Raw genomic sequence first — 21,545 nt, 5'->3', positions numbered from 1 at the left:
GACAATGGTGTACAATGTTTTGCAGTTTTGATATCATTTGCAAGGCAATAAAAGGTACTAAACATATAAAAATTCTGTACAGTTCATCATTTTAGCAGATTCTGTGTTACTTACATTGCTGGACTGAACTTTAGATGAGTTTATTTCACAGATTTGGGGGGTGTTTGAGATATGATGGTGTCATGTTTAATAATATTGTTCATATTAACATTTTTGGGGGATCAGTGTCCTCTTTTGTAAAGGTCATCAGGGATTACTTTAAGCACAACATTTCAAAAATAATGTCCTTTTATTTTATTTATTTATTTATTTATTTATTTAAATTTGTTGACCGGGAGTGTCCGACTGGACGTAGGTCCATTTTCAGCAGAGGCCAGGGGAGAAAAGCTCCACAGTAAAATAAACAGACAGTAGTTACATTGGATTACATAGCAATTAACAATTTAACATAGCAATTACTTACAACATATTTACAGATGAAGAACAAAGTACATCAGTAGACAACTAGAATCTTTATCTGTGAAGTACATAACAGACATTAACAAATGTTACAATGAGAAGTTCCTGCTGTATAATAAGTACTAGGCTTATGAGCATCTGAGCTTGTTATAATCAAGGTAGTTAGTGGGGTGGAAAGAAAGGTAGTGGTTGGATGGGGTGGGTGATATTAGAGTGGGAGTTACAAGGGCATAGCCAGCATGTTTTTAGGTGTGCTTTTAGTAAAGTTTTGAAGTGGGTGCATGATGGTATGGAGATAATTGTGGGTGGGACTGAGTTCCATAATTTGGCTATGGCGCAAGAGAATAGTGCTTCACAGCACAGTTATTGGCTTTAATGATCTGCAAGTGATTTTTGTTGCTGTATTTTTAGTGCTCTGTATAGCATGAATAGGTCTCCTCTAAGAATATGATATGATACAAAGTGAAGAGAAGAGAGGGTTGCTTAATCTTAACTAAAGGACAAGCTTTGAAGTCATTCAATTCTTCAATCACATCAGATGGCATCCCTGCAGGTTATACCATATGACAGAGTAATCTGTAAATGGTATGATAAAAGCTATATGCAGGGACAATTACTTCAATGGCATGGCTTTCTGGACAACTCCATATGCTCTGCAGATGGTAGTGTCTAACGTCAACATCCAGAAGAACTGCAAGATCTTTCATTATTCTGTTAACTTACTACATAAAGTTGGTGGCAGCTTGCAAAAAGCCACAATTTCAAACTGAAAGTATTGAGCTAATATTATTATTTGCTTTCTGAGTCTAACAGTACTTAACCACAGTGTTTTCTCTGTATTTGTTAGTGTAAGAGTGCATGTGTGTGTGTGTGTGTGTGTGTGTGTGTGTGTGTGTGTGTGTGTGTGTGTGTGTGTGTGTGTGTGTGTGTGTGTGTGTGTGTGTGTGTGTGTAAACTGATGTTAATTACCATGTGGGGGGGGGGGGCTACCAACTGAAAAGATAAAGATCTCAAGAAAACCCAGTACCTATTTGTGTGGAGGCTCTGATCCAGTGGCGGTGATATCATTTTATGCAGGAGATCTTGGTTCAATTCCCATATAAGAGCTAATACTATCCTTTCACTTCATGATTCTAACAGTACTTAAGCAAATGGCTTTTTCTGTTTTTTTTTCTATGTGTGTGTGTGTGTGTGTGTGTGTGTGTGATATGCATTAGATGGCAGTTTCATCTGTTCTGTCATTTTTGTTTCTGAATTAAGTCAATAGAGCCCTCTCTCACCCAAAGCTATTTTCATTTTTTTTTATAAATGCAGTCACTGATAGGACAGCAGAATTTTTCCAAGGTACTTCAAAAGAGAAACCGAAAGAAACTCTAGCATGACAGTGGTTGAAGTTTATATTTTTCCAAGTAAATAAACTTGTGAGTAAATCAGAAATATTCAGGTAAGAGACACATTTAAGTAAACACACAGAAAAAAAATAAAATATAGCAAAACAAATAAATAGTTTAGCAGAGAAAAATAATTGAATAAAAAGCTGCTGATGCATCCCATCCTGTAGTCCAGGGTCTATTTGCCTACTGTGCAACTTTGAACAAGTCACTTAACCAGACAATGCTCTTAGGTTGTTCCTGTAAAGAACTATTTGTACCTAGTGGTTTTACCTGGTTAACAAATGAATAAAATAAATTCAAATTACACAAGATAAATAAATAAAACCACAGTCAGCTATAAAGAAGTTTATAAATTTATCGGTTTCATAACTGGAAGGTAGGCTGGTCCATGGGTCCTTTTTCAGCTATGACCTGGGCCAAAAATCCTAAACACCAATTTTTTATATGTAACTCATTTTACAGATTAATTCATATCTGGCAAAAGTACTAATATACTATTATTACACTTATCCTGTTAGTTACAAGGAACTCACTGAAATTTTCCAACAATGTAATTTGTACATTATTTATAGTTAATACATTGCCATTTGGAAACAGTACTGTAACATGGATTAGAAATTGTGCAGGTATATTATTAACTAAGCATTATGTCTAAGGTAATTATGTTTGCAAAATTCTAAAAGGTTGTTTGCCAGTTGTATGCTGAATTCAGTAAAGGCAGTGATGTTGTGAATGGTAGCAGGCAATTTATTCCAAATGGCTTTGCTATCTTTAAGCTTTCTCTCATACTAGTAAGTTAATGGGAGGTCCATGAGTTTAACAATAATTCAGATGGGTACTGTCAAATACAGTATAACTGCTGTGGAGCATCATTCTTTAAGAAGATATTTTAGAGGAAATAATGTGTGCCTGGCATAGATCTCCCCTCAACAGCCTGTAGGAGACAGAATACAGGGATAGGGCCTTGAGGCAGGGATTCAATGACAGCTCTTAATTTGCAATCATCTGCAAATTTAGTCAGCCAGAGGCCATTGACATTGGCCTTGATTTCAGAGAAGTAAATGCCAAAAACAGTAGTCCCAGCACTGATCCCTGAGGGATTCCATTTGTGACTGGCCTCTTTGTAGAGGTGCTCCCAGTTCTAACTTCCTAGGTCCTGTCTGTGAGCCATCTGGCAATCCACAGGGTGACATAAGGGTTTATACCTAACCTCTTTTGAATTCGTCAACAATGCCCGAGTGGGGTATTGTGTCAAATGTCTTGGCCAGGTCAATGCTGGCAGTGTGAACAGTTTTGCCCTCATTCATTGCTTTGGTGACCTTCTCAAAGAAGTCCACCAGGTTAAGTAGGCATGACCTGCCCTTGATGAAACTAAATTGTGTTTGGTCCAGTGTCTAAAGGTTTCATATGTCATTATTGATCATTTCCATGATAGTTCTTTCCATGGCTTTGCATATGAGACTAGTGAGACTTCTGAGTCTGTAGTTTCCAGGGTCAGTAGATTGCTAACCTTTTTGCAGAGGGATTACTGCTGCTGTTCTCCATGCATCAGGCATGAAGCTACATCAATGCCTTGTTTAAACATGTTGGTAAACATAATTCTGCTTCTTTCCATTTTATTGTCATTGATTGTACTGTAGGTAAATGTAGAGACAAATCAGGTTGGCATAATTTACTGAATTTCAAGGAACGCAAATGGATCATCAAATTAGGGGCTTTATTTCCACCTGGTCTCAATGACCAACTTTAATTGACCAATGTACTGCCTTGATGTCATCATATATAAATCTATGTATTTAAACGGTTACTATGTGTTTCATTACTTCCACTGAAGAAGGCTATTGTAGCCGAAACCGGTTTGGATGGATAGGTAGTTGGGCGTATTACCCTCTACCTAAGTTTTTATTGTATTAAAAAGTTATTTTGTACTCCACCATTTCTGCTAGCTATTTTGTTTCAGAATTGTTGATTTTTAGCCGAGCAGTTGCCATACATGCACCACGTTGTTTCCTGGTTTCTCTCTCCTTTTGGTGCTGTTGGCATCTGGTGGTTTCCCTCCTCTTGAGTGGGACATTTTTCATTTTTCTACATCTGGGCAGTCGGTCAGGAGTTTTTTTGACATTTGATTTGATTCTTCTGTTTGGCGGATGTATCGCGAATGTATTGCTTAACATACATCATTTTTTATATGCATTTCTTGGAGTTTGGGTTTTGTGCCTTCTGTTGTTTATGGATCCCCAAGCAAGTCTGGGACTAAATTGTCGTACTGACTGAACTGTCGTATGGGCTTTTTTGTACTCTTCTCAATGATTTCTACATTATTTAGTTGGGGGACTACCATCGATACCTTCAGTTTTTGAAAGAAGCTGGATCGTGTAAAGGAAGGCAGATCTATGTGTTTTATTACTTAAGGATTTATACTACAGGTGACTTTGTGTTTTCATTTTTGATCGACTCATTTCTTCATCTATGGGACTACGACCTAAATGGTCAATTCTAAAGCTAGGAATATTGTTTCACTAGTTTTAGATTTTTGATGTGAATTTTTGGACATATTGCGATTATTGCTTCTATTAAGAGGGGTTGGGGAATCGTATGATGTTTATTTGCTTCATTATTTATTTTTTTCTTTTATGGTTACACAGTAGGCTTTGGCCGAGTTTACGAAGCTTACAGTTACGGTTCTCTCCTTTGGTGGGACTCATGCTCATATTTGTGGCAAAGTTAAATTTTGTTTTGCGTTACTATATATCATGGTAGTAGCTCATTCATAGATGGGGTTAATACCATTTTTTGATTTTTGTATAATATATAGACTATTAATGTACTAAAGGGATTTATTTTTAGTGTACTGTTTATATGGACGGTATTGTATTACTGCTGTAAAGGGAACAGCCGTTTTTTTTCGGCATTTTTTGCTCAGTACAGTTTATACATGTGTGGCCTAAAGTGGGCTCCCATCTTGTCTGTATAACATGGTTTGTTGAACAATTCAATTGATAATTACCATTCACTTTAATTTTGGTTTATAACTTAAGGTACATGTATTATGATAACACATTGGTGACTTTAGGGGGATTGTGTGAGTACATAATTTCAGTATACCTATTTATCTGTGATTGAATTATAGGTATTTCTGGTTTTCCAACACCTAATATGATACTTTTTATTGTACTCTAGTGATTTTGATTTGGTACGTCTTTCCCTTGGGGGTCGAGTCTCCTTTAACTTTTCCATATTTGAATATTTAGTCTCTGGGTGGTATCTATGCTGTGATATGGTTTTATGGGGTCAACCTGGCGGTAATATGTATTATTAGAATTACATTTTTTCTTCCAGTTAAGGTTTTTGAATATTGACACTTCTGCTTACAGCAATTTATGTAGACTTTATAATTGGATTATTATATATATTTTTATGAGGGTTTCTGCATCAACACGACAATTGAGTCCATGATATATGTTTTTTTGTGATCGTTTTTGGAATATATAGGTGGTTATGATATTGACTGGATGTTCCAAACCATCTTTATTGGGCCGATTAATATGGCCTTAATCTTATTATAATGATACGCAGCAGTGTGGTTATTTCATTTAGAGGATTGGACCTTTATAACCACAGGGGCTTGCAATTGTATCATTAATATATGTGTATTAATACTATCTATCTTTGGTTTTGGTGGATATTTTTTAAGTAAGGGTTGACAATTTTGATCATTTTTTCATCTACATTCAGCGGCTTTCTGAGTGGTTTGATACGCAGTATTGTGAATTTTCTGTGTCATTTAGGGAAGATCACAAGGGCTGGTTATTGTATCTTTGTACATTAGTATTATTAGCTTCTGTTATACGTTTTTGGCTTTGTCTATGATTTGATTTAATATCCACCATTATACATAACCTACCATATATGTAATTGCATGTCCCAGTAACTGGAATATTGGGCAATAATTTTCGTGCTGTTTGAAAAGACACTTTTTCTGTCCAATAGGGTGACTTTGGATGGAATTTATAGATATATATTAGCTTCATTTTTTTGCTGTTAGCAGAACTGTCTGATTCATTAACATTTTTGTGGAGGTTTATTTTTGCCTTTTGCACCATTTGTTCTTTGTAGCATGCAAATATTGAATATCTCAATGGCAACATCTGGGGAATTGAATTTTCTATTTCCTTTGATATGCAAACTATCAATTTTTTGGATGTAACTATTTCAAGAAATCATGACCATACTGTGGCTACCAGAGTGTTTCGCAAATACCCCCAATATAATACTCTATTACATGCATCAAGCATGCACCCACGTCATACCATCAGAAACATCCCGGTTTCACAATTTATGCGCATGAAACACCTTAGCTCTACCAAATCAGATTATGACATTGCTAGTCTTGACTTATGTCGCAGATTTGCCAGTAGGGGGTATAACTTTGCAGATATCAACACAACATGGACACAATCCTCTCAGATGAATAGGAACAGACTGCTAGATTATAAGACTTCTTCTGGTGATTCCAGATCACCCACCATTAGATTTATCACAACATATGGTAGGAACTATTACGTGATTAGGGATATCATAAACAGACATTGGAATATCCTATTAGCCAATGAACAACTCAGATCTTTTCTGGGAGAGGAATGTCAATTCTCATATAGAAAAGGCAAAACATTGGGGTCCCATCTATCTCATTACAAACATATTGGTAGTGGCGGAGCAATTCATAAACAGCTCACAATAATGGGACATGAACTATTGGGTACACATCCATGTGGCCACTGTGGGTCTTGTAAACAGATTACCAAGTCTCAGAACTTTTCGATTCGCAATACTAGTAAGGTCTTCGACTGCAAAATCTTTGGGAACTGTAGCAGTGATTGGGTTGTTTACCTGGCATCATGTCACTGTGGGGCATTCTATGTTGGTCAGACTTCTAGGCCACTCAGGTCACGAATAAATGAACATCGAAGTGACATTAAAAACAAAAGGGAGACTAATGCCTTATATTGGCATGCTTCAAAACATCAACAAGCACAGATCATGTTTATGATTATTGACCGAATAGTGGGTGATCGCAGCAACCCACAAGGGTGGCATGGTATCCTCAACCACAAAGAAAAGTACTGGATAATCACTTTGGGCACACTTTTTCCACCTGGTCTCAATGATCATCTTTAACATTCAGTCAATGGAGAAGGATGTATAGACTCCCATTTTATTTACCAACTATAACAGGCATAATATTTTCTGAATCATTTAATGCACATTTATATATATATATATATATATATATATATATATATATATATACATCAAATCTTGTATATATAAAATAATATATATATATTACAAGAATTAGCTAGAGCTATTCACTACATCTGTTTTTGAAATGGTCCCCTTACAGTTTCTTTTCTTTCATTTACATATATTTTTATATTTAATATAATCATGACTTTGGATGCACATATTTTATTATATATAATTATAGCCTTTATGGTTCCATAGTCTATTATGATTTTGTTTTTGTCATGTCTTTGGAACTATCTGTTTCAGGTGTAACACAAATATTAGCCATGGTCTCAGGTATAATGTTAGCCAGTTCATAATACATCATATATTATTCATGAGTTTCAACAGCACATTCATGTGCTTATTGGTTAGCACTCTGTATAAATTTGTATTTTTTATTGTGTTTAATTTGATTGATTGCTCAACACTGAAGAAGGCATCATTTTGCCGAAACCGGTCTGTTTTTTATTTATAATAAAAGTCTGATCATTCACTATCTTGTTTTGGGCTGCATAACCGACTGCTAAACCTTACTGGCCATTTTTGTTTCTTCATTGTATACCATGTGGCCACTGCTCTTATTGTAGTAAAGTTCAACATACGAGAGAATTTAGCAGTTGCAATACATCTGAAATCTTTAATATCAACTTTCGGGCCAATTGTAGTACAGAGTGGGTCATTTACTTAGCCTCCTGTACATGTTCCTCATTCTATGTTGGTCAGACCTCTCGGCCTTTTCGCATTAGGATTGGGGAGCATTTTAGCGATATCAGGAACAAACGCATTAATAATGTCTTGTTTAAACATGTTGGTAAACATAATTCTGTTTCTTTCCATTTTATTGTCATTGATTGTATTGTAGGTAAATGTAGAGACAAGTCAGGTTGGCATAATTTACTGAATTTCAAGGAACGCAAATGGATCATCAAATTAGGGACTTTATTTCTACCTGGTCTCAATGACCAACTTTACTTGACCAATGTACTGCCTTGATGTCATCATATATAAATCTATGTATTTAAACGGTTACTATGTGTTTCATTACTTCCACTGAAGAAGGCTATTGTAGCCGAAACCGGTTTGGATGGATAGGTAGTTGGGCGTATTACCCTCTACCTAAGTTTTTATTGTATTAAAAATTTATTCTGTACTCCACCATTTCTGCTGGCTATTTTGTTTCAGAATCAGTGAAGCTACAGTTACATAGCAGTTCCAGACTGCCTGAAAAGTCATGTTTCATGCTATATAGAAGACATCCTGGGATATTGTCTGAGCCCATTGTTGCAGTGTTCCTGGCCGCAGAGAGAGCATTAAAGACCTGTTCGCTAGGGATAGTAGGGGGAATTATAGTTATATTTGATGGTATTTCCTAAGGGAAAGTTAAGGGGCAGATAGGGGTAAAGTTGGAACTGAATTTCTCTGCCAGTAGGTTTATTATATAGTCTGGCTTTTAACAATGAGCTTTGCACACAATTATATATTGTTTTTGAGGATGTGGGCATAGCTAAAGAATTCCTTGGTCTGAAAGGGCAAACTTATCTCAAATTTGGTTTTGGTAGATTTTATTTGTCCTCTGAGTTGTTTGTTTAGTTTGAAGGGAGTGCTTTTATCCTGCTGGGTGCTAAGGCTCCTACTTTTTGCCATGATTTTCTTCCTTCTGTTATACAGCTTATTCATGTTGTGATTCCACCAGGGTGGCTCATTTTTTGACTTAGTTCTGAACTTCTTCCCTGTGGCTGCAGCTATTAACATGCTTGTACAGGGATCTCTGAACACTTCCACAAAGACAGCAGGGTTCTCAGGGTTTATGGGGGTTTTAAAATTTTCCATGTTATCACATAATGGTAAAAAGTTAGTGTTAGAGTAGTTTGTGAATATTTCAAAGTTAGCTAGGATTCCAGGTTTCATTTTTACTTCAAAATTTTGTGGTCTGATCTTACCAGAGAAGACATTACATTAGGGGGTGTGTAGCACTCTCCCATATTAGTGAAGACCAGATCCAGTAAGTTTGCACCCCTGGTTGGTGTATTGATAAGTTGGTCCAAGCAGTTTATTTATAAAATCCAGGAATCTCTGTGCCTATATATTAGGTGTCCTAAGTGATTTCCAGTTAACAGTGGGGTAATTAAAGTCAGCCATGAATATGGTATTCTGTTGTATGGTGAGCATTTCCGATAAGTTCAAACACACGTTATGGATTTTCTGGGTCATACAGGGGACATACAGCTTGCAAGGAAGCTATTATACACCTAGGAAGAGTTGAGCGAGACACAGAAGTAACTTCCTCCCTAAAGAGTAGAAAAAAGTCACAACAGCTTTTTACTTCTCCAGAGATTGTCACAAAAGAGGAGCAATTGACCACACTGGCCTCCAGGGTGATAAGGAAGCTGAAAGAGAGTGAAAGAAATGAATGTTTAGCAGTTATTTCTTGGTTTCCATATATGTGGTTGTGTGAAATATGAATAAGTTTACTTTTGCTGATTTTTATTACTGTTTGTGAATTGCCTAGTCAATGCTCTTCACAGAGAATCACTGCTATGACATTCATTAGCAGTAATTCAAACATTTGTGCATTTCTGTTTTCTCCACAGTAAGAGACACTTGTGGAGGGGCCAAGATCCTCATATGGATGTGCATGGGGACAAGCTCCTATACAAAAACATCTGAATGTTAGTTTCACTGAGTTTAAACATTGGCAAGTTTATTTTCTACGACTTGAAATTTCAAATTTGCAATCAGTTTTTAATAAACAAAATACAGGGAAAGTGAGCATGATATGGGACAATGTGCAACATGCACAGAAAACATTTTCTTTACATGTTGATATTTTCATACTGTTCCAAAATGTTTGGTACAAACGAAGATAGAAAACAAGCCTGTGAAATTTTATGTGGATAGTGAACTTGAGATGTAAACATTGTTAGAAAACATAACCTGAGAAAAATAAGAAGCAGCTTTCAGCCAAGTTATCTTGGACTTCTACAGGAGGACACATTAAAGATGGAGCTGCTGATGTTAGAGTAGCATAAATTACCAAAATTAATATGTTTTGAAAGTAGTCCATTACGTAAAAAAATCTTTAAATATGAAGTTGTATTTTTAGAAGAAATGCCTATTTTAAAGGAATAACTGGTGTTCATGTTTCAGCACATGCCAAGCTTAGATGTTTATTCACTCCTATAACAGTTCCCCATGCTAAGGTAAAAAAAAAAGTAATCCTAAATGATGAAATAATTACTCCTACAAAATATTAGACTGGACTGCTCTTGGGGGAACCTTCACTGAAACTTGATGGAACTTTTAAAGTCTGTGGAAATCACAAGTTCAGATAACCTTTTTCTGTATTGGGAACATGGATCTCAAGTGGAATACATGTCTACATTAGTAGCAAGGGCTACATTTTTAATTATGAGACGCACTTTCTGACAGTTTTCTGAAATTAGTTGAAGAAATGTTTAACCAGAGGTACTCATAAAGGAATGTTTACAAATAAACATTTACCTGTTGGAGTTTCATCTGTACTTGCTATACTTTTACAGAACCATATAAGTTTTATCGGTAGGTGTTCCACATATTACTATTTATTTGCAAAATATCTTAGTTGCTAGGACTGCACCAGGGAGCCTGAACTTAGACAAAACATTCCGAAGACTTACGGATGAACAATTGTCACTTAAAAAAACAAATATGTTTTTATGAGAAAGTGCATTTCTTAGGACATGCAGTAGACATATGTGAATTATGTCCTCCAGAGTTGTTGTTGTGTCTTTCGGCTTTTCCCGGTTAGGGGTCGCCACAGCGGAACTTTGGTCCGCTAATGATTGGCAGTAGATTTTTACGTGCCGACTTGCCGGGCCTGACGCACAACCTTCAATGAAGGAATGCCAATTCAAGCATGTCGCCACACAGAAGACGCTCTGAGAATCGAACAGGACAACGTCTTACTGTGAGCCGACAACGCTACCGCAGCACCTAAAGTAAAATCTATTATGGACACTCCATCTCCTACAATTATTACTGAAGTGAACTTATATCTGTTATAATAGATTTTACAAATATGACAACCCTGTTAAGCTGTCTCATCATTTTCTAAGCAAAGAAATTAGATGGATATGGGTAAAAGAACAGGAATTACAATTTCAAAAAGTCTAAAAACTGTGCTGCATGCTACTGAAATACTTATTATTCAACTGACAGAGAGTTATTCCTTTCCTGTGATTCTGAAATTTGCTACATAACAAGTATGTTTTCTCAAAGAATGCCAGATCATAATGAAAAACAATACAGTGGATTATGATTGGCTCTTTATTATAATTATATTGTGCATATATATAAAATGTGTGTGTGTGTGTGTGTGTGTGTGAGTGTGTGAGCGTGTGTGCGTGTGTAAAACAGAAGACTAAAGTAGTTCCTTATGTTATACTGAATAAACCCAGCTCCTTTATGACTTGTTACTCTTTCTGTGATTTTATTACAAATAACAATGATCAGGCTGTTGGGTCTAAACATTTTGTTCTGAAATAATCTACATACACACTTTGTCAACAGGCTGTATTCTGACACTTCATAAAGGTCAGAGGTAAGTCCACATGCTAACATTTTCGCATCTGATAACCTTAAATCTGTATCACTTTATTGAAGGTTCACTGCTGCAAACCACTGTTCATTGAACCAAATACAGCAAATGTTCACTTTAATGAATGACTTACCCAAGGAAGGAATGAGTTGGCCTTCATCAGAAATGTGTCCTTTTCCACACTGTAGTACGATCTCAGAGTTGGTATATATAGGTGGGGGGAGTGGGGGCACAGCCCCCAACCTGGATGGGTTTGAAATACTGTGCTGTGTATGACAGTCAGAATGCTGGACAATTTGTTTCTTTCCCTGTGTGAATCATTCATTGAAATGAGCATTCACTAAAGTGAATGTTCTCTGTATTTGGTATGATGGACAGCTGTTTGCGATAGTGAATCTTTGATAAAGTGATACAGACCAAATAACCTTTAGATATGCAATAAAGCCCAAACAAATGCAGCCGATTTCTGAGTGTACCTTTATACCCATGGGAATGGCCTGAAAATCACATTAACCATGTTAACCATGCTGGTCCATTCCTTGGAAACATTTTCTTGTTTTGAAAGTTTCTTATTCAAAGTGAATGACCATAAATTCTGTTGCTTCACATGCAAATAAAGAACACTGACATAAAATATTAGCATACCTTTCAACATCTTTGCTCAAGACTGGACAAAGGCAAAAATAATGGGGAACAAAGGCCCAAAATCATGGACAATTTTTAAATCTTACTCTAGTTCGCTTAAAAAGTTAAAAGAACACCAGCTTTTGCATGAACATGCATTTTCTGAAGAATGAGAAATATGAAACTCTAAAGTATGGCATTATTGACTGATTTTAATTATCCGTAATTTATCAAAAATTTAATACTTTTATGAGGAACAGGGTAAAAATGAGGCAAAGTCAATGACATTTTGGAAAATCAGGGACAGTTGAGAGGTATGAATATTAGAATACTTTGTATTCTAGACATGACAGTATCTGCTAACAAATCTTTTTCACTAGTATGCAATTAGAAAACTGTATTAGAACAAATGGCATCTGTGATGTATCTACTGTATCATTTCATGCTTGATCTAATGGCCTAGCAGAAAACACATGTACAGACTTTGAAAGAATGAAAAAAAAAGACAAGGTTCTTGCTCACGTGCAGATTTACTATTACAATGGCAACAGGTGTATCTACTGTAAAAAATGTTTTAAGTCAAGAAAGATGACATACATATTTACCTTGCTTTTGGAGAAATGAAAGCAAAAATTCAGAGAAAACTATGAGCTCAGTAAGTTATCTTTGAAAAAGATAAAATGGTGACAAGTCCTACAGCTGGAGATTAAGCCTATGTACCAAATCTAATTTCCAAATAACAAGAGAATTATTGGAACCCATTTAACTTACTGTGATCACTGGTCGCCATTCATCTGTTAAGAAACATGGCTCTCAAAACAAATAGAGCACTTGGTCACTCAGCACAAATGAGGTAGCTACACACTCACTAGATTATCTGATACACCAATAGAAACTATGACTTATAATTCTGCACCTGCAGTGAAGTGGTAACCAACAAGTGTGCAGAACCCCACCAGCTTGTATTGTGAAAGAACACAGATATTCTGCAAAGTTTTAAGCTGTCACCACCCCACTTAATCATAAAAGACATCCCCTTATTTATGTGGAAGACTAGGTTAGTTAGCAATGAAAGCTTTTTTTTCCTGGGAAAGACAAACCCTGCGATTCATTAACTAAGTGTACACCATTCTGAGGGAACAGGCAACACAAGTATAACTTGCATCTTCTTCCTCCTAATTTTAGTTTTCTTACTGATTTTCTTGCAGCCTTAAGTAATGAGGGGGATTCATAAAGGTTACCACAAAGCGTAGACTACAACTACATGTACACTTAAGACTAATCTTTCTGAGTGACTAGAAGGCACAAAAAAATGGCTCAAGCAATGTGCTCTATTTCAACTAAAGGAAGGGTAGTCTTTTGAGACCTTCTTCATTACAAAAATAGCACAAAAAATTTTAATTGGTAAACTAATGTCTGATTGTTGATAAAGATGGAGATCTCTATGGTTTATGTTTCTGAACATACAAAAGGTATGCAGGTGGCAGTATTCTGACTATTAAATGGCTGTGCTTAGCTGATGTATGTATGTATGTTAGGAATAAACACTACTGTGAAACATTTAACTACTATCCATTTAAAGCTGGTTTTAAGCTTTGGTCTTTCTGCCAACTCTTCTAGAAGGTTCCTAGCTGCTAATCTAGGCACACTACTATTTGTACTGCTATTATTTTCTTTTAAAGTGGACTTTTTATTAAAGTTGTTAAATCATGTAAGGCATTTGGACATTTTTATGTTCAAGATAAGCAGACATCATTTCCATGCAGATCTACAGACCTTTTAACTTGTGTATAGAACATGGATAACTTTGTGTAGAACAGGACAGTGTTGTAATATATAATGTCTAAAAAGAAAAGGTAAGAGCCTAGAACCATTTACCCGCTTACGTTTTCCATCTCAGGAACAATCTTGTTAGCAGAAAAGGGGAAGGAGCGGAGGTTGAAAAAGGAGAACAATAGACTAGTTAGTGTAAATCACGAAGTTGCAGAAAAAACTTCCAGAATAACTTTGTACATGACATATTGGGCTTATCACACATAGCACTGCCGTTGTATAATTGTTTTGTTTTTCAACCTGTTTCATCAAGTCTATCTTTGCGTGCACATTACAGTGTAACTGAAGAAAGCAATGTATGACAGCATTTTAAACTTGCTAGGATTTGTTAAATGGACAAAACAAACACTCTCATGTCATAATGAGTCCTATTAGCAGTTCTGTGATGTGTTGTGTAGGTATTCCCGCACAGTATACTCAGTGAAAAGTGCCATGATCTGCATGCACACATTTTATTCCTTTAGGCACTATCCTGGCTTAAAAATGATACAATAGATTAGCGTTTTTTTCCATTTTTATAAACTTTTATTGTTTCATTAAAAATTCCATGGCACAGTCTGATACTTTTCTTTGATCTTTTCTTACATATAAACATTACTCAGGTTTAACATTCCAATCAGTACTTAGAACTTTGATCATTTTTCAGAATGTCAGCATGTCCTTCCTGAATAATTAATTGACAAACAAAATAAATACACCAGTCAAGTGACTTACTATAGTCTGTGCCTGTGGCATACAAGGACGAAGTCCTGAATATGTCCCAGATGACCCTAGGTCAACTAATAATTTGGAAGCTTGACATTGCAAGCAGGGGAGAATGGCGATATCTGTCCCGGAGGTTGATCCCTTGTTGAGCGCTTCTGAAAGCCAGGACTCAGACAGATTGCCAGGCTATCAGTGCAGGACTGAGGAGGTGTGATTGAACTGCACTGGGGCAAACACACACTCATGTTTTTCCACATACAGCCTACTAACATGTGTGTGATATCAGCATATTGGGTTGCAGGGGGAAATAGGGTTTAGGATATAAAGTCCTTGTCGTGATTTGCAATATGAAGGTGCAGGTGACCAGCTTCTCTCCCCTCCTATAGGTTCCAAATCCCCTTTCTAAGAGCCCCAACTAAAGAAGTAGTACCTTGCCTGATGGTCTGCCCTGCCTCTTTCTCTGTCGATTTCTGATCCCCTTCCCATCTGTCAGTATCAGATTGGGAGGAGGTGATTCAGAGGTGGTCACTAGGCAAACAGACAGACAGCTGCAGCAATTGACTTACTACTGTTTTATGTCTAACATCATGCCATTTGAGAAAAGTACATCATAAACCTCACCTAGACATACAGGTACAGTCACAGGAAGAATGGCCATGAGAAAAGTGTTGATAATCATGCCTAGACATTACTTTTTAACTAAACAGCAGAGTACAGAAATGAAAACATTAAACAATAGAACAGTCTCTTACTTTGATTGCTTCAACTGAATCATACTTGTCCAGCTTGTTGATGTGATTTGTGATGCTGGTATTGAGAGGTGCTGGTGAGATAGGGTGAATAACTGTGGCATCATGGGATTGCTGTTGGTACCGCTGACAGTATGTGTAGACCAACAAAGTAAGGAGACACCCCAAAATAGAGCTACTGAGACCCACTGCAATCATGTGGAACAGGTTAAATTCTGAAACAGAAGCAATAAAGTATTACTACAAACAATGGACACATTACTACTTCTATTAATATGTTATGTTTATTAACTTTTCATTAAGAAGGCATCACTATCACTACAAAACATCATTTCTGAACATAAATAAAGCTATGTTAAATGTAACTAGAACTGCAATTATACGTATTAGATAATAAACATTAAGTGTTTGTATTTCAATAAATGTACTCCAGTTCTCGATTTTTCTGTATTCAACACTTAATTGTCTTAACTTCATAAGGATTTCTCGAATATATGTAAAGACACAATTTCAACTTAAACTTATGTTTGTTTTCCATTTATTGTTCCTTGTTCGATGATATGGTGCAACAATCCAAATAAGCTTTGTTTTAGCTATAGACTTTATCCATGGGTAAATGTGATCACTGGGGAATACAGCATACTCCATACATATGTACCAAACATAGGAGCATGCATATCGGGTAACAGACAATACACAACTGGCAATAACGGGGAACACTGGACTTTGTTAGCTTTTCTCTGTATCTTGTCACAATGTTATACTGCCAGGGTAATTTGACATTATTGCATTATTTTGACAGGTACAGAGATTGGAGTGCTTTTTTGGCAGCAGTCAATGCACACTGGATTTGACTGAAGACATGGCACTTATGTGCATGTTTTTTTTATTTTTTTATGTACTTATTTTTTATAAATGAATGGTCTTACCTTTCTATCTAAATAAAATTAATGCAGGACACATAGATAGGGTATAAAAGCTGATGTGGTTACTGATCACCAGACAACTCGGTATGCTTGTGTAACCATGTCACTTGTTATTCGGACCAACACTTTTTCGATGTCTGCACGTATTCCCATCTGTCATGCCATAACTCTGCTTCATCTAAACATTTTAGCTGCCTGTCTGACTTCCTGCCTGCCTTTGAAACTAGTCATCTAGATGTCAGTCTGTCTAATTAAGGACCTTTTTAGCCAAATAAAATTAAGCTGGATCATGTGGGTGGGGAAATAAACTGATATGCAACAGACAGCTCTGCATGCTTATGCAACCACATGATTTGCTGTTCTGGATCTACTCTTACACAAGACCTAGTGTTCTTCATAATCAACTTCATGATCTACTTTATAACTGAATATCACTAGAAGTACTATGTAGAGAAATGTACAAGCTCTATCACAGAGGCATTACATACATAAAATGCAACCACATGATTTGCTGTTCTGGATCTACTCTTACACAAGACCTAGTGTTCTTCATAATCAACTTCATGATCTACTTTATAACTGAATATCACTAGAAGTACTATGTAGAGAAATGTACAAGCTCTATCACAGAGGCATTACATACACATAAAAGGTACTGGACAGCAGTTAACATTAACTTGATATTACAGGCTCTGTACTTGTGCACTTCATGCGTGACAACTTTTCGAGAAGCTTACACAGCACAGCTGTTAGTAAAGGGTCCCATCTACACAGTATGCCAACAAATACATCAGACATGTGCAATACAGACCACACTTGTCAAGTATGGCAACAGCTGGATTATCGCCCAAACTCCTTGCCACTAAAGCAACTGCTTCAGTTCCCGAAACACTTTCTCTTTTCAACAGTGATCAAAGTTACCTGCCCAACTCTACACTGTCACAGCAACAACTGGAGGTCTCTCTCTTCTCCCTGCGAACCTGTCAGCAAGCATAACTATCAACAAATTCCCACCAATATCTTGGTAGTGATAGAACCGGGTTAGGAGGGTGGCCTAATGGTTAAGGTGTTTGCTTTACAAACACAAGGTGCAGGGTTTGAGTCTCACAAGGGATACTTGACTAGGCTTAAAATGGCTCGCAAGGGCAATTAGCCTAGTACTACTCCTACTCCATAATGCATTAAAATCTCACATATAATAAATAGGAGGCGGCCAGTGCCTTGCATCTTGTCCATCCATCCTGTCATTGATCTGCCTCAGTAACTAGACTCTGCAATGTGCATCCCATTGCTGGAACTGTAAGCAACCCCCCCCCCCATTAAAGGGCCATCTACTGGTCAAAATCCTTCTTCCAGCAATAACCTAGCATAACTGGCATACTGAAAAACTGTATGCAAGTACCCTTACACTGATCCGCAGGGGGTGGTTATAATTCCTAGATTCTTACTAGGCTAACAACCTGGGGGGGGGGGGCTTTCTAAGCTTAGCCAAATTTTCTTGAAAGACTAATGAAGCCTGTACCCGAATAGGACATTGAGAGCCAGGCATTTATAAGCTACCTCTATCCATAAGAGGGGGGGGGGCTTTCTAAGCTTAGCCAAATTTTCTTGAAAGACTAATGAAGCCTGTACCCGAATAGGACATTGAGAGCCAGGCATTTATAAGCTACCTCTATCCATAAGGGTTAATGGGTAAGATGGGTAAGATGCTTACTGCAAAAACACAAAGTACAGGGTTTGGCAAGACTTAAAATGGCCCACAATGGCAGCTAGTCTAGTACTTATCTGTGAAGATAAATGCATAAATATGGGAAACATACAAGGCATGAAATGTAACGCTTACAGTAATAAAGAGACATTGAGCTCATTTATAATTCACACCTTTGCAGCAATGTATTGGATAATCAGCCAGAGACACAATACCATCTATACACTGTACTGCTGTCCCCATGCCAGACTCTAATTTCTACCTCTGGTTAGTAAGTGCAGGCAACCTCTGATGGGTTGTCAAAAGCTTTTAGGGAGCCCCCCTCCCCCCAATATTAGTGAGTATAATTCATGAATCCCACTCCTGAATATTAGAAAAGGAATTATCTTAATCACAATATCTTATGCCAACAAATTTATCCTTTAAAGTAACTGATGTTTATGTAAAATCCTGGTAACTGAAGATTCACTTTTTTTAAATGGAAATGAAGCAAGAACATTTAGTAAGAAATATACAACTGTCAGTGTCATATTTCTTTTCCAGAGACATATTTCTAATCTTGTTTAGTTGAGTTAAAAAGCCATGTCATTTACAGTATTGCAATAAAAGGAATTTGACTCACCACCACATCTTTTCTCCTCCATGCTGCTGGAACGTGCCACTGATACTTCTAAGAAAAATAAACACAACTATATCTTACAATTGTGTACTCACAGTACTAATATCTCTGCTGCAAAGCCTTTTATTAAGATTTATTTCATAGCTGGAACCCATCAGTACAATGCTGCAGCATAATATCCTGAAACAAAAACTATCCAGACAAGACAAAGAATAACATTGGGAGATGGAAAACTGCTGGTTTGAGCACTCAGTAATTTTGCTTCTATCTAATACTCCCCACTGTCAAATTAAAGCCACACGTTGCTGTATACATCTGTGTACCTGTTCAGCATTTGTCTTCTTAAGGATCCCATGGCTCCTGTTTGGTACCAGGTACAGCCATGTTGTCTGATCAGGTAGCAGTTATGGTGGACATCTGAGTGCCATATAGTAGTTAGTATTGGGCCATACAGTGCAGTAATCCTGACCAGTATCCACTTATGCAACAGAAAATGATAAAAGATCTAATTACGTTAAATAATAAACAGGATGCAGTGAGCACCATTTCTCTTCAGTGAAATATAAACTACTGCACAAGAGTATAAGCAAGTATACAGTGCATGCCATTGCAAAATGGAACAGCCCCTGTTGTGCAGGTGTGTAGAGGGGTACTTCACAGAGCAGAATGGTGGTCTGTCTGCATAATACAACTTCCTGAAGACTTAGCTGCTATAAATTGGGAAGGAAGGAATGTGAAATAGCATGCTCACTAATCAGGATATGCCATAACTGTAGTTAGACACAGCAAAGCTGCAACACCTTATGGTCCAAGAAAACATAATGCTGGAACTAACACTAAGGCAGGGAAAAGGGACTCTGTTTGATTAGGGTTCAAGAGCAAACTGCCAGTGTGGCAAAATAAGGCAAAATGGGGTACTGTGTGGTTGGAAAACAAGAAGGTAAAATGACATGTACCATCTTCAAAACATCTGTTAAAAGAAAAAAATAGGCTGAGATAGATTTTGATTTTTTTTTATTATTGCAGATGAAGGTAAAGGAGTTCAACATCAGAGATTAAGTGTAGTAAACCCAATAAGCAGCAGGATCAAGCTGTCTTTACTGTGGGACAAAGGACAAATAAGTCTTGATTAATTTCATCTCAGTCTATGATATCCTGTACTGAAATTTCACAAATCCTAGATCACAGTTTTAACAATGTGTGTGTGTGTGTGTGTGTGTGTGTGTGTGTGTGTGTGTGTGTGTGTGTGTGTGTGTGTGTGTGTGTGTGTGTGTATGTGTGTTTGTGTGCGAGTGCCACTGTGAGCATGCAGATGTGACAGAATTTGTTTGATTCCAGACAGTAACCTTCGAACAACAGTTATCTGTTAGCTGAGGTGGCAAACAAGTTTGATTAAAAGGCATCTATTTCTTTCAAATACTCCTTGCTAAACAAATTTATTACAAAATAAAATATATTAGAGAGAGCTTCTTCCATAAAATAAAATGCAGATCTATTTTAAGACATGAGTTTTGATGACTAATGTATTCACTAAATCAAACTGCACATTGGTAAGAAAAATCAAACATGGCAGAAACTTGAATTCAAACTTTCAGCAATATTCTCAAAAATCTTGTTTTTACTCTGTCAATTACAGTGACAAAGATACCTGGAATATAGCTGTGTGTGTGCACAGACAGAACAAAAACAAAGAAGACAAATATATACAGCTTAATTATTTATTAGCTGTAAGAAACATTGTAAATGCTTTAGACTCCTAGTTTTGCCCTTCTTCCTGCCCTAACACAGAAAAGTCAGACATCAGACAGAAACAGTCCTAAGTAATCATATAAACACAGTCATTTTCATCAGTGAATCTGTCTTGTCTGAGTGAAACTGTCAAGTGAAGTCATCACACAAAGCAGGCCCCTGATTACATTTAAAGAATATTCTTTTACAAGAGCAAAGGTGTACACCTCAGTGACACTGGAGAGTGGGATTGGCAGAAACATCAGGCAAATTATGGGGTTCAGGTTTTACTCCTGCCGGTAGAAATGGTTCTAACTCGCAGATTCACTACAGCTCCCTCAAGACCGTGTAAACCACTGCTCTAAAACACAATAATCTACAGCTGACTGTGCATAATGAAATGTTATCAGTAAAAAGTCACACGAGCCTTTACCATACTTTGACATTGTTGTAAATGTTGGCACTGTCCTGTGATTAACAGGTAGAATACTCAGCCTATCCAAAGGGAGAGCTGATTTTCTGTCTTTTTGATGCTGTTATTTTGTGATGCCTTAGCAGGAAGAGAAAATGATTCTTCGACATGAGATGGCAATTACATAACACTGGTAGGTAAGGAAAGGGTAAACTTGCTTTCATTTCGGCTACAGCTGCCATTTTACATTTCAATTACAGAGTACCACGATCATTTATAACAAGGTTATAAGAGGATGAGCACAATGCCAGTAGACTAAGCCATGAAACCCAAATGAAGATGTTTCACTTGCTGTTTTACTGCAGTTACCTCTTGTGAACTGTTCTGCAGCAATTTCTTGGAAAAGAATTAACATTAAATTTATGTCTTTTATGAAGTCCTGTCTTTTACAAGCTCCCAGCAGTAGAACAACTAGCTAATCTGACCCTTTAGCCATGGGTAGGATCAGCCTGATGGGAATGAA

General features: G+C 36.9%; 1 protein-coding gene across 2 annotated transcripts in view; it reads right to left on the bottom strand.

The window, feature by feature from the left end:
* Positions 1-21,545, bottom strand: part of SEMA5A (semaphorin 5A) — a 2,688,572-nt gene that overhangs the window by 11,543 nt on the left and 2,655,484 nt on the right. For both annotated transcript variants that reach the window (XM_044064865.1, XM_044064863.1), the window contains 2 exons: positions 18,886-18,933; positions 15,633-15,844 (listed from right to left, as the gene is read on the bottom strand). In XM_044064865.1, coding sequence (XP_043920800.1) covers positions 15,633-15,844; positions 18,886-18,933 — 260 coding nt within the window. The remainder of the gene's footprint in view (positions 1-15,632; positions 15,845-18,885; positions 18,934-21,545) is intronic.

This window comes from Protopterus annectens, chromosome 3.part0, assembly GCF_019279795.1.
Source record: "Protopterus annectens isolate FY-2018-M chromosome 3.part0, PAN1.0, whole genome shotgun sequence".
Classification (NCBI taxonomy): Eukaryota; Metazoa; Chordata; order Ceratodontiformes; family Protopteridae; genus Protopterus; species Protopterus annectens.
Note: the sequence above shows the minus strand (reverse complement) of the source record. Positions and strands in the feature narration are given on the sequence as shown.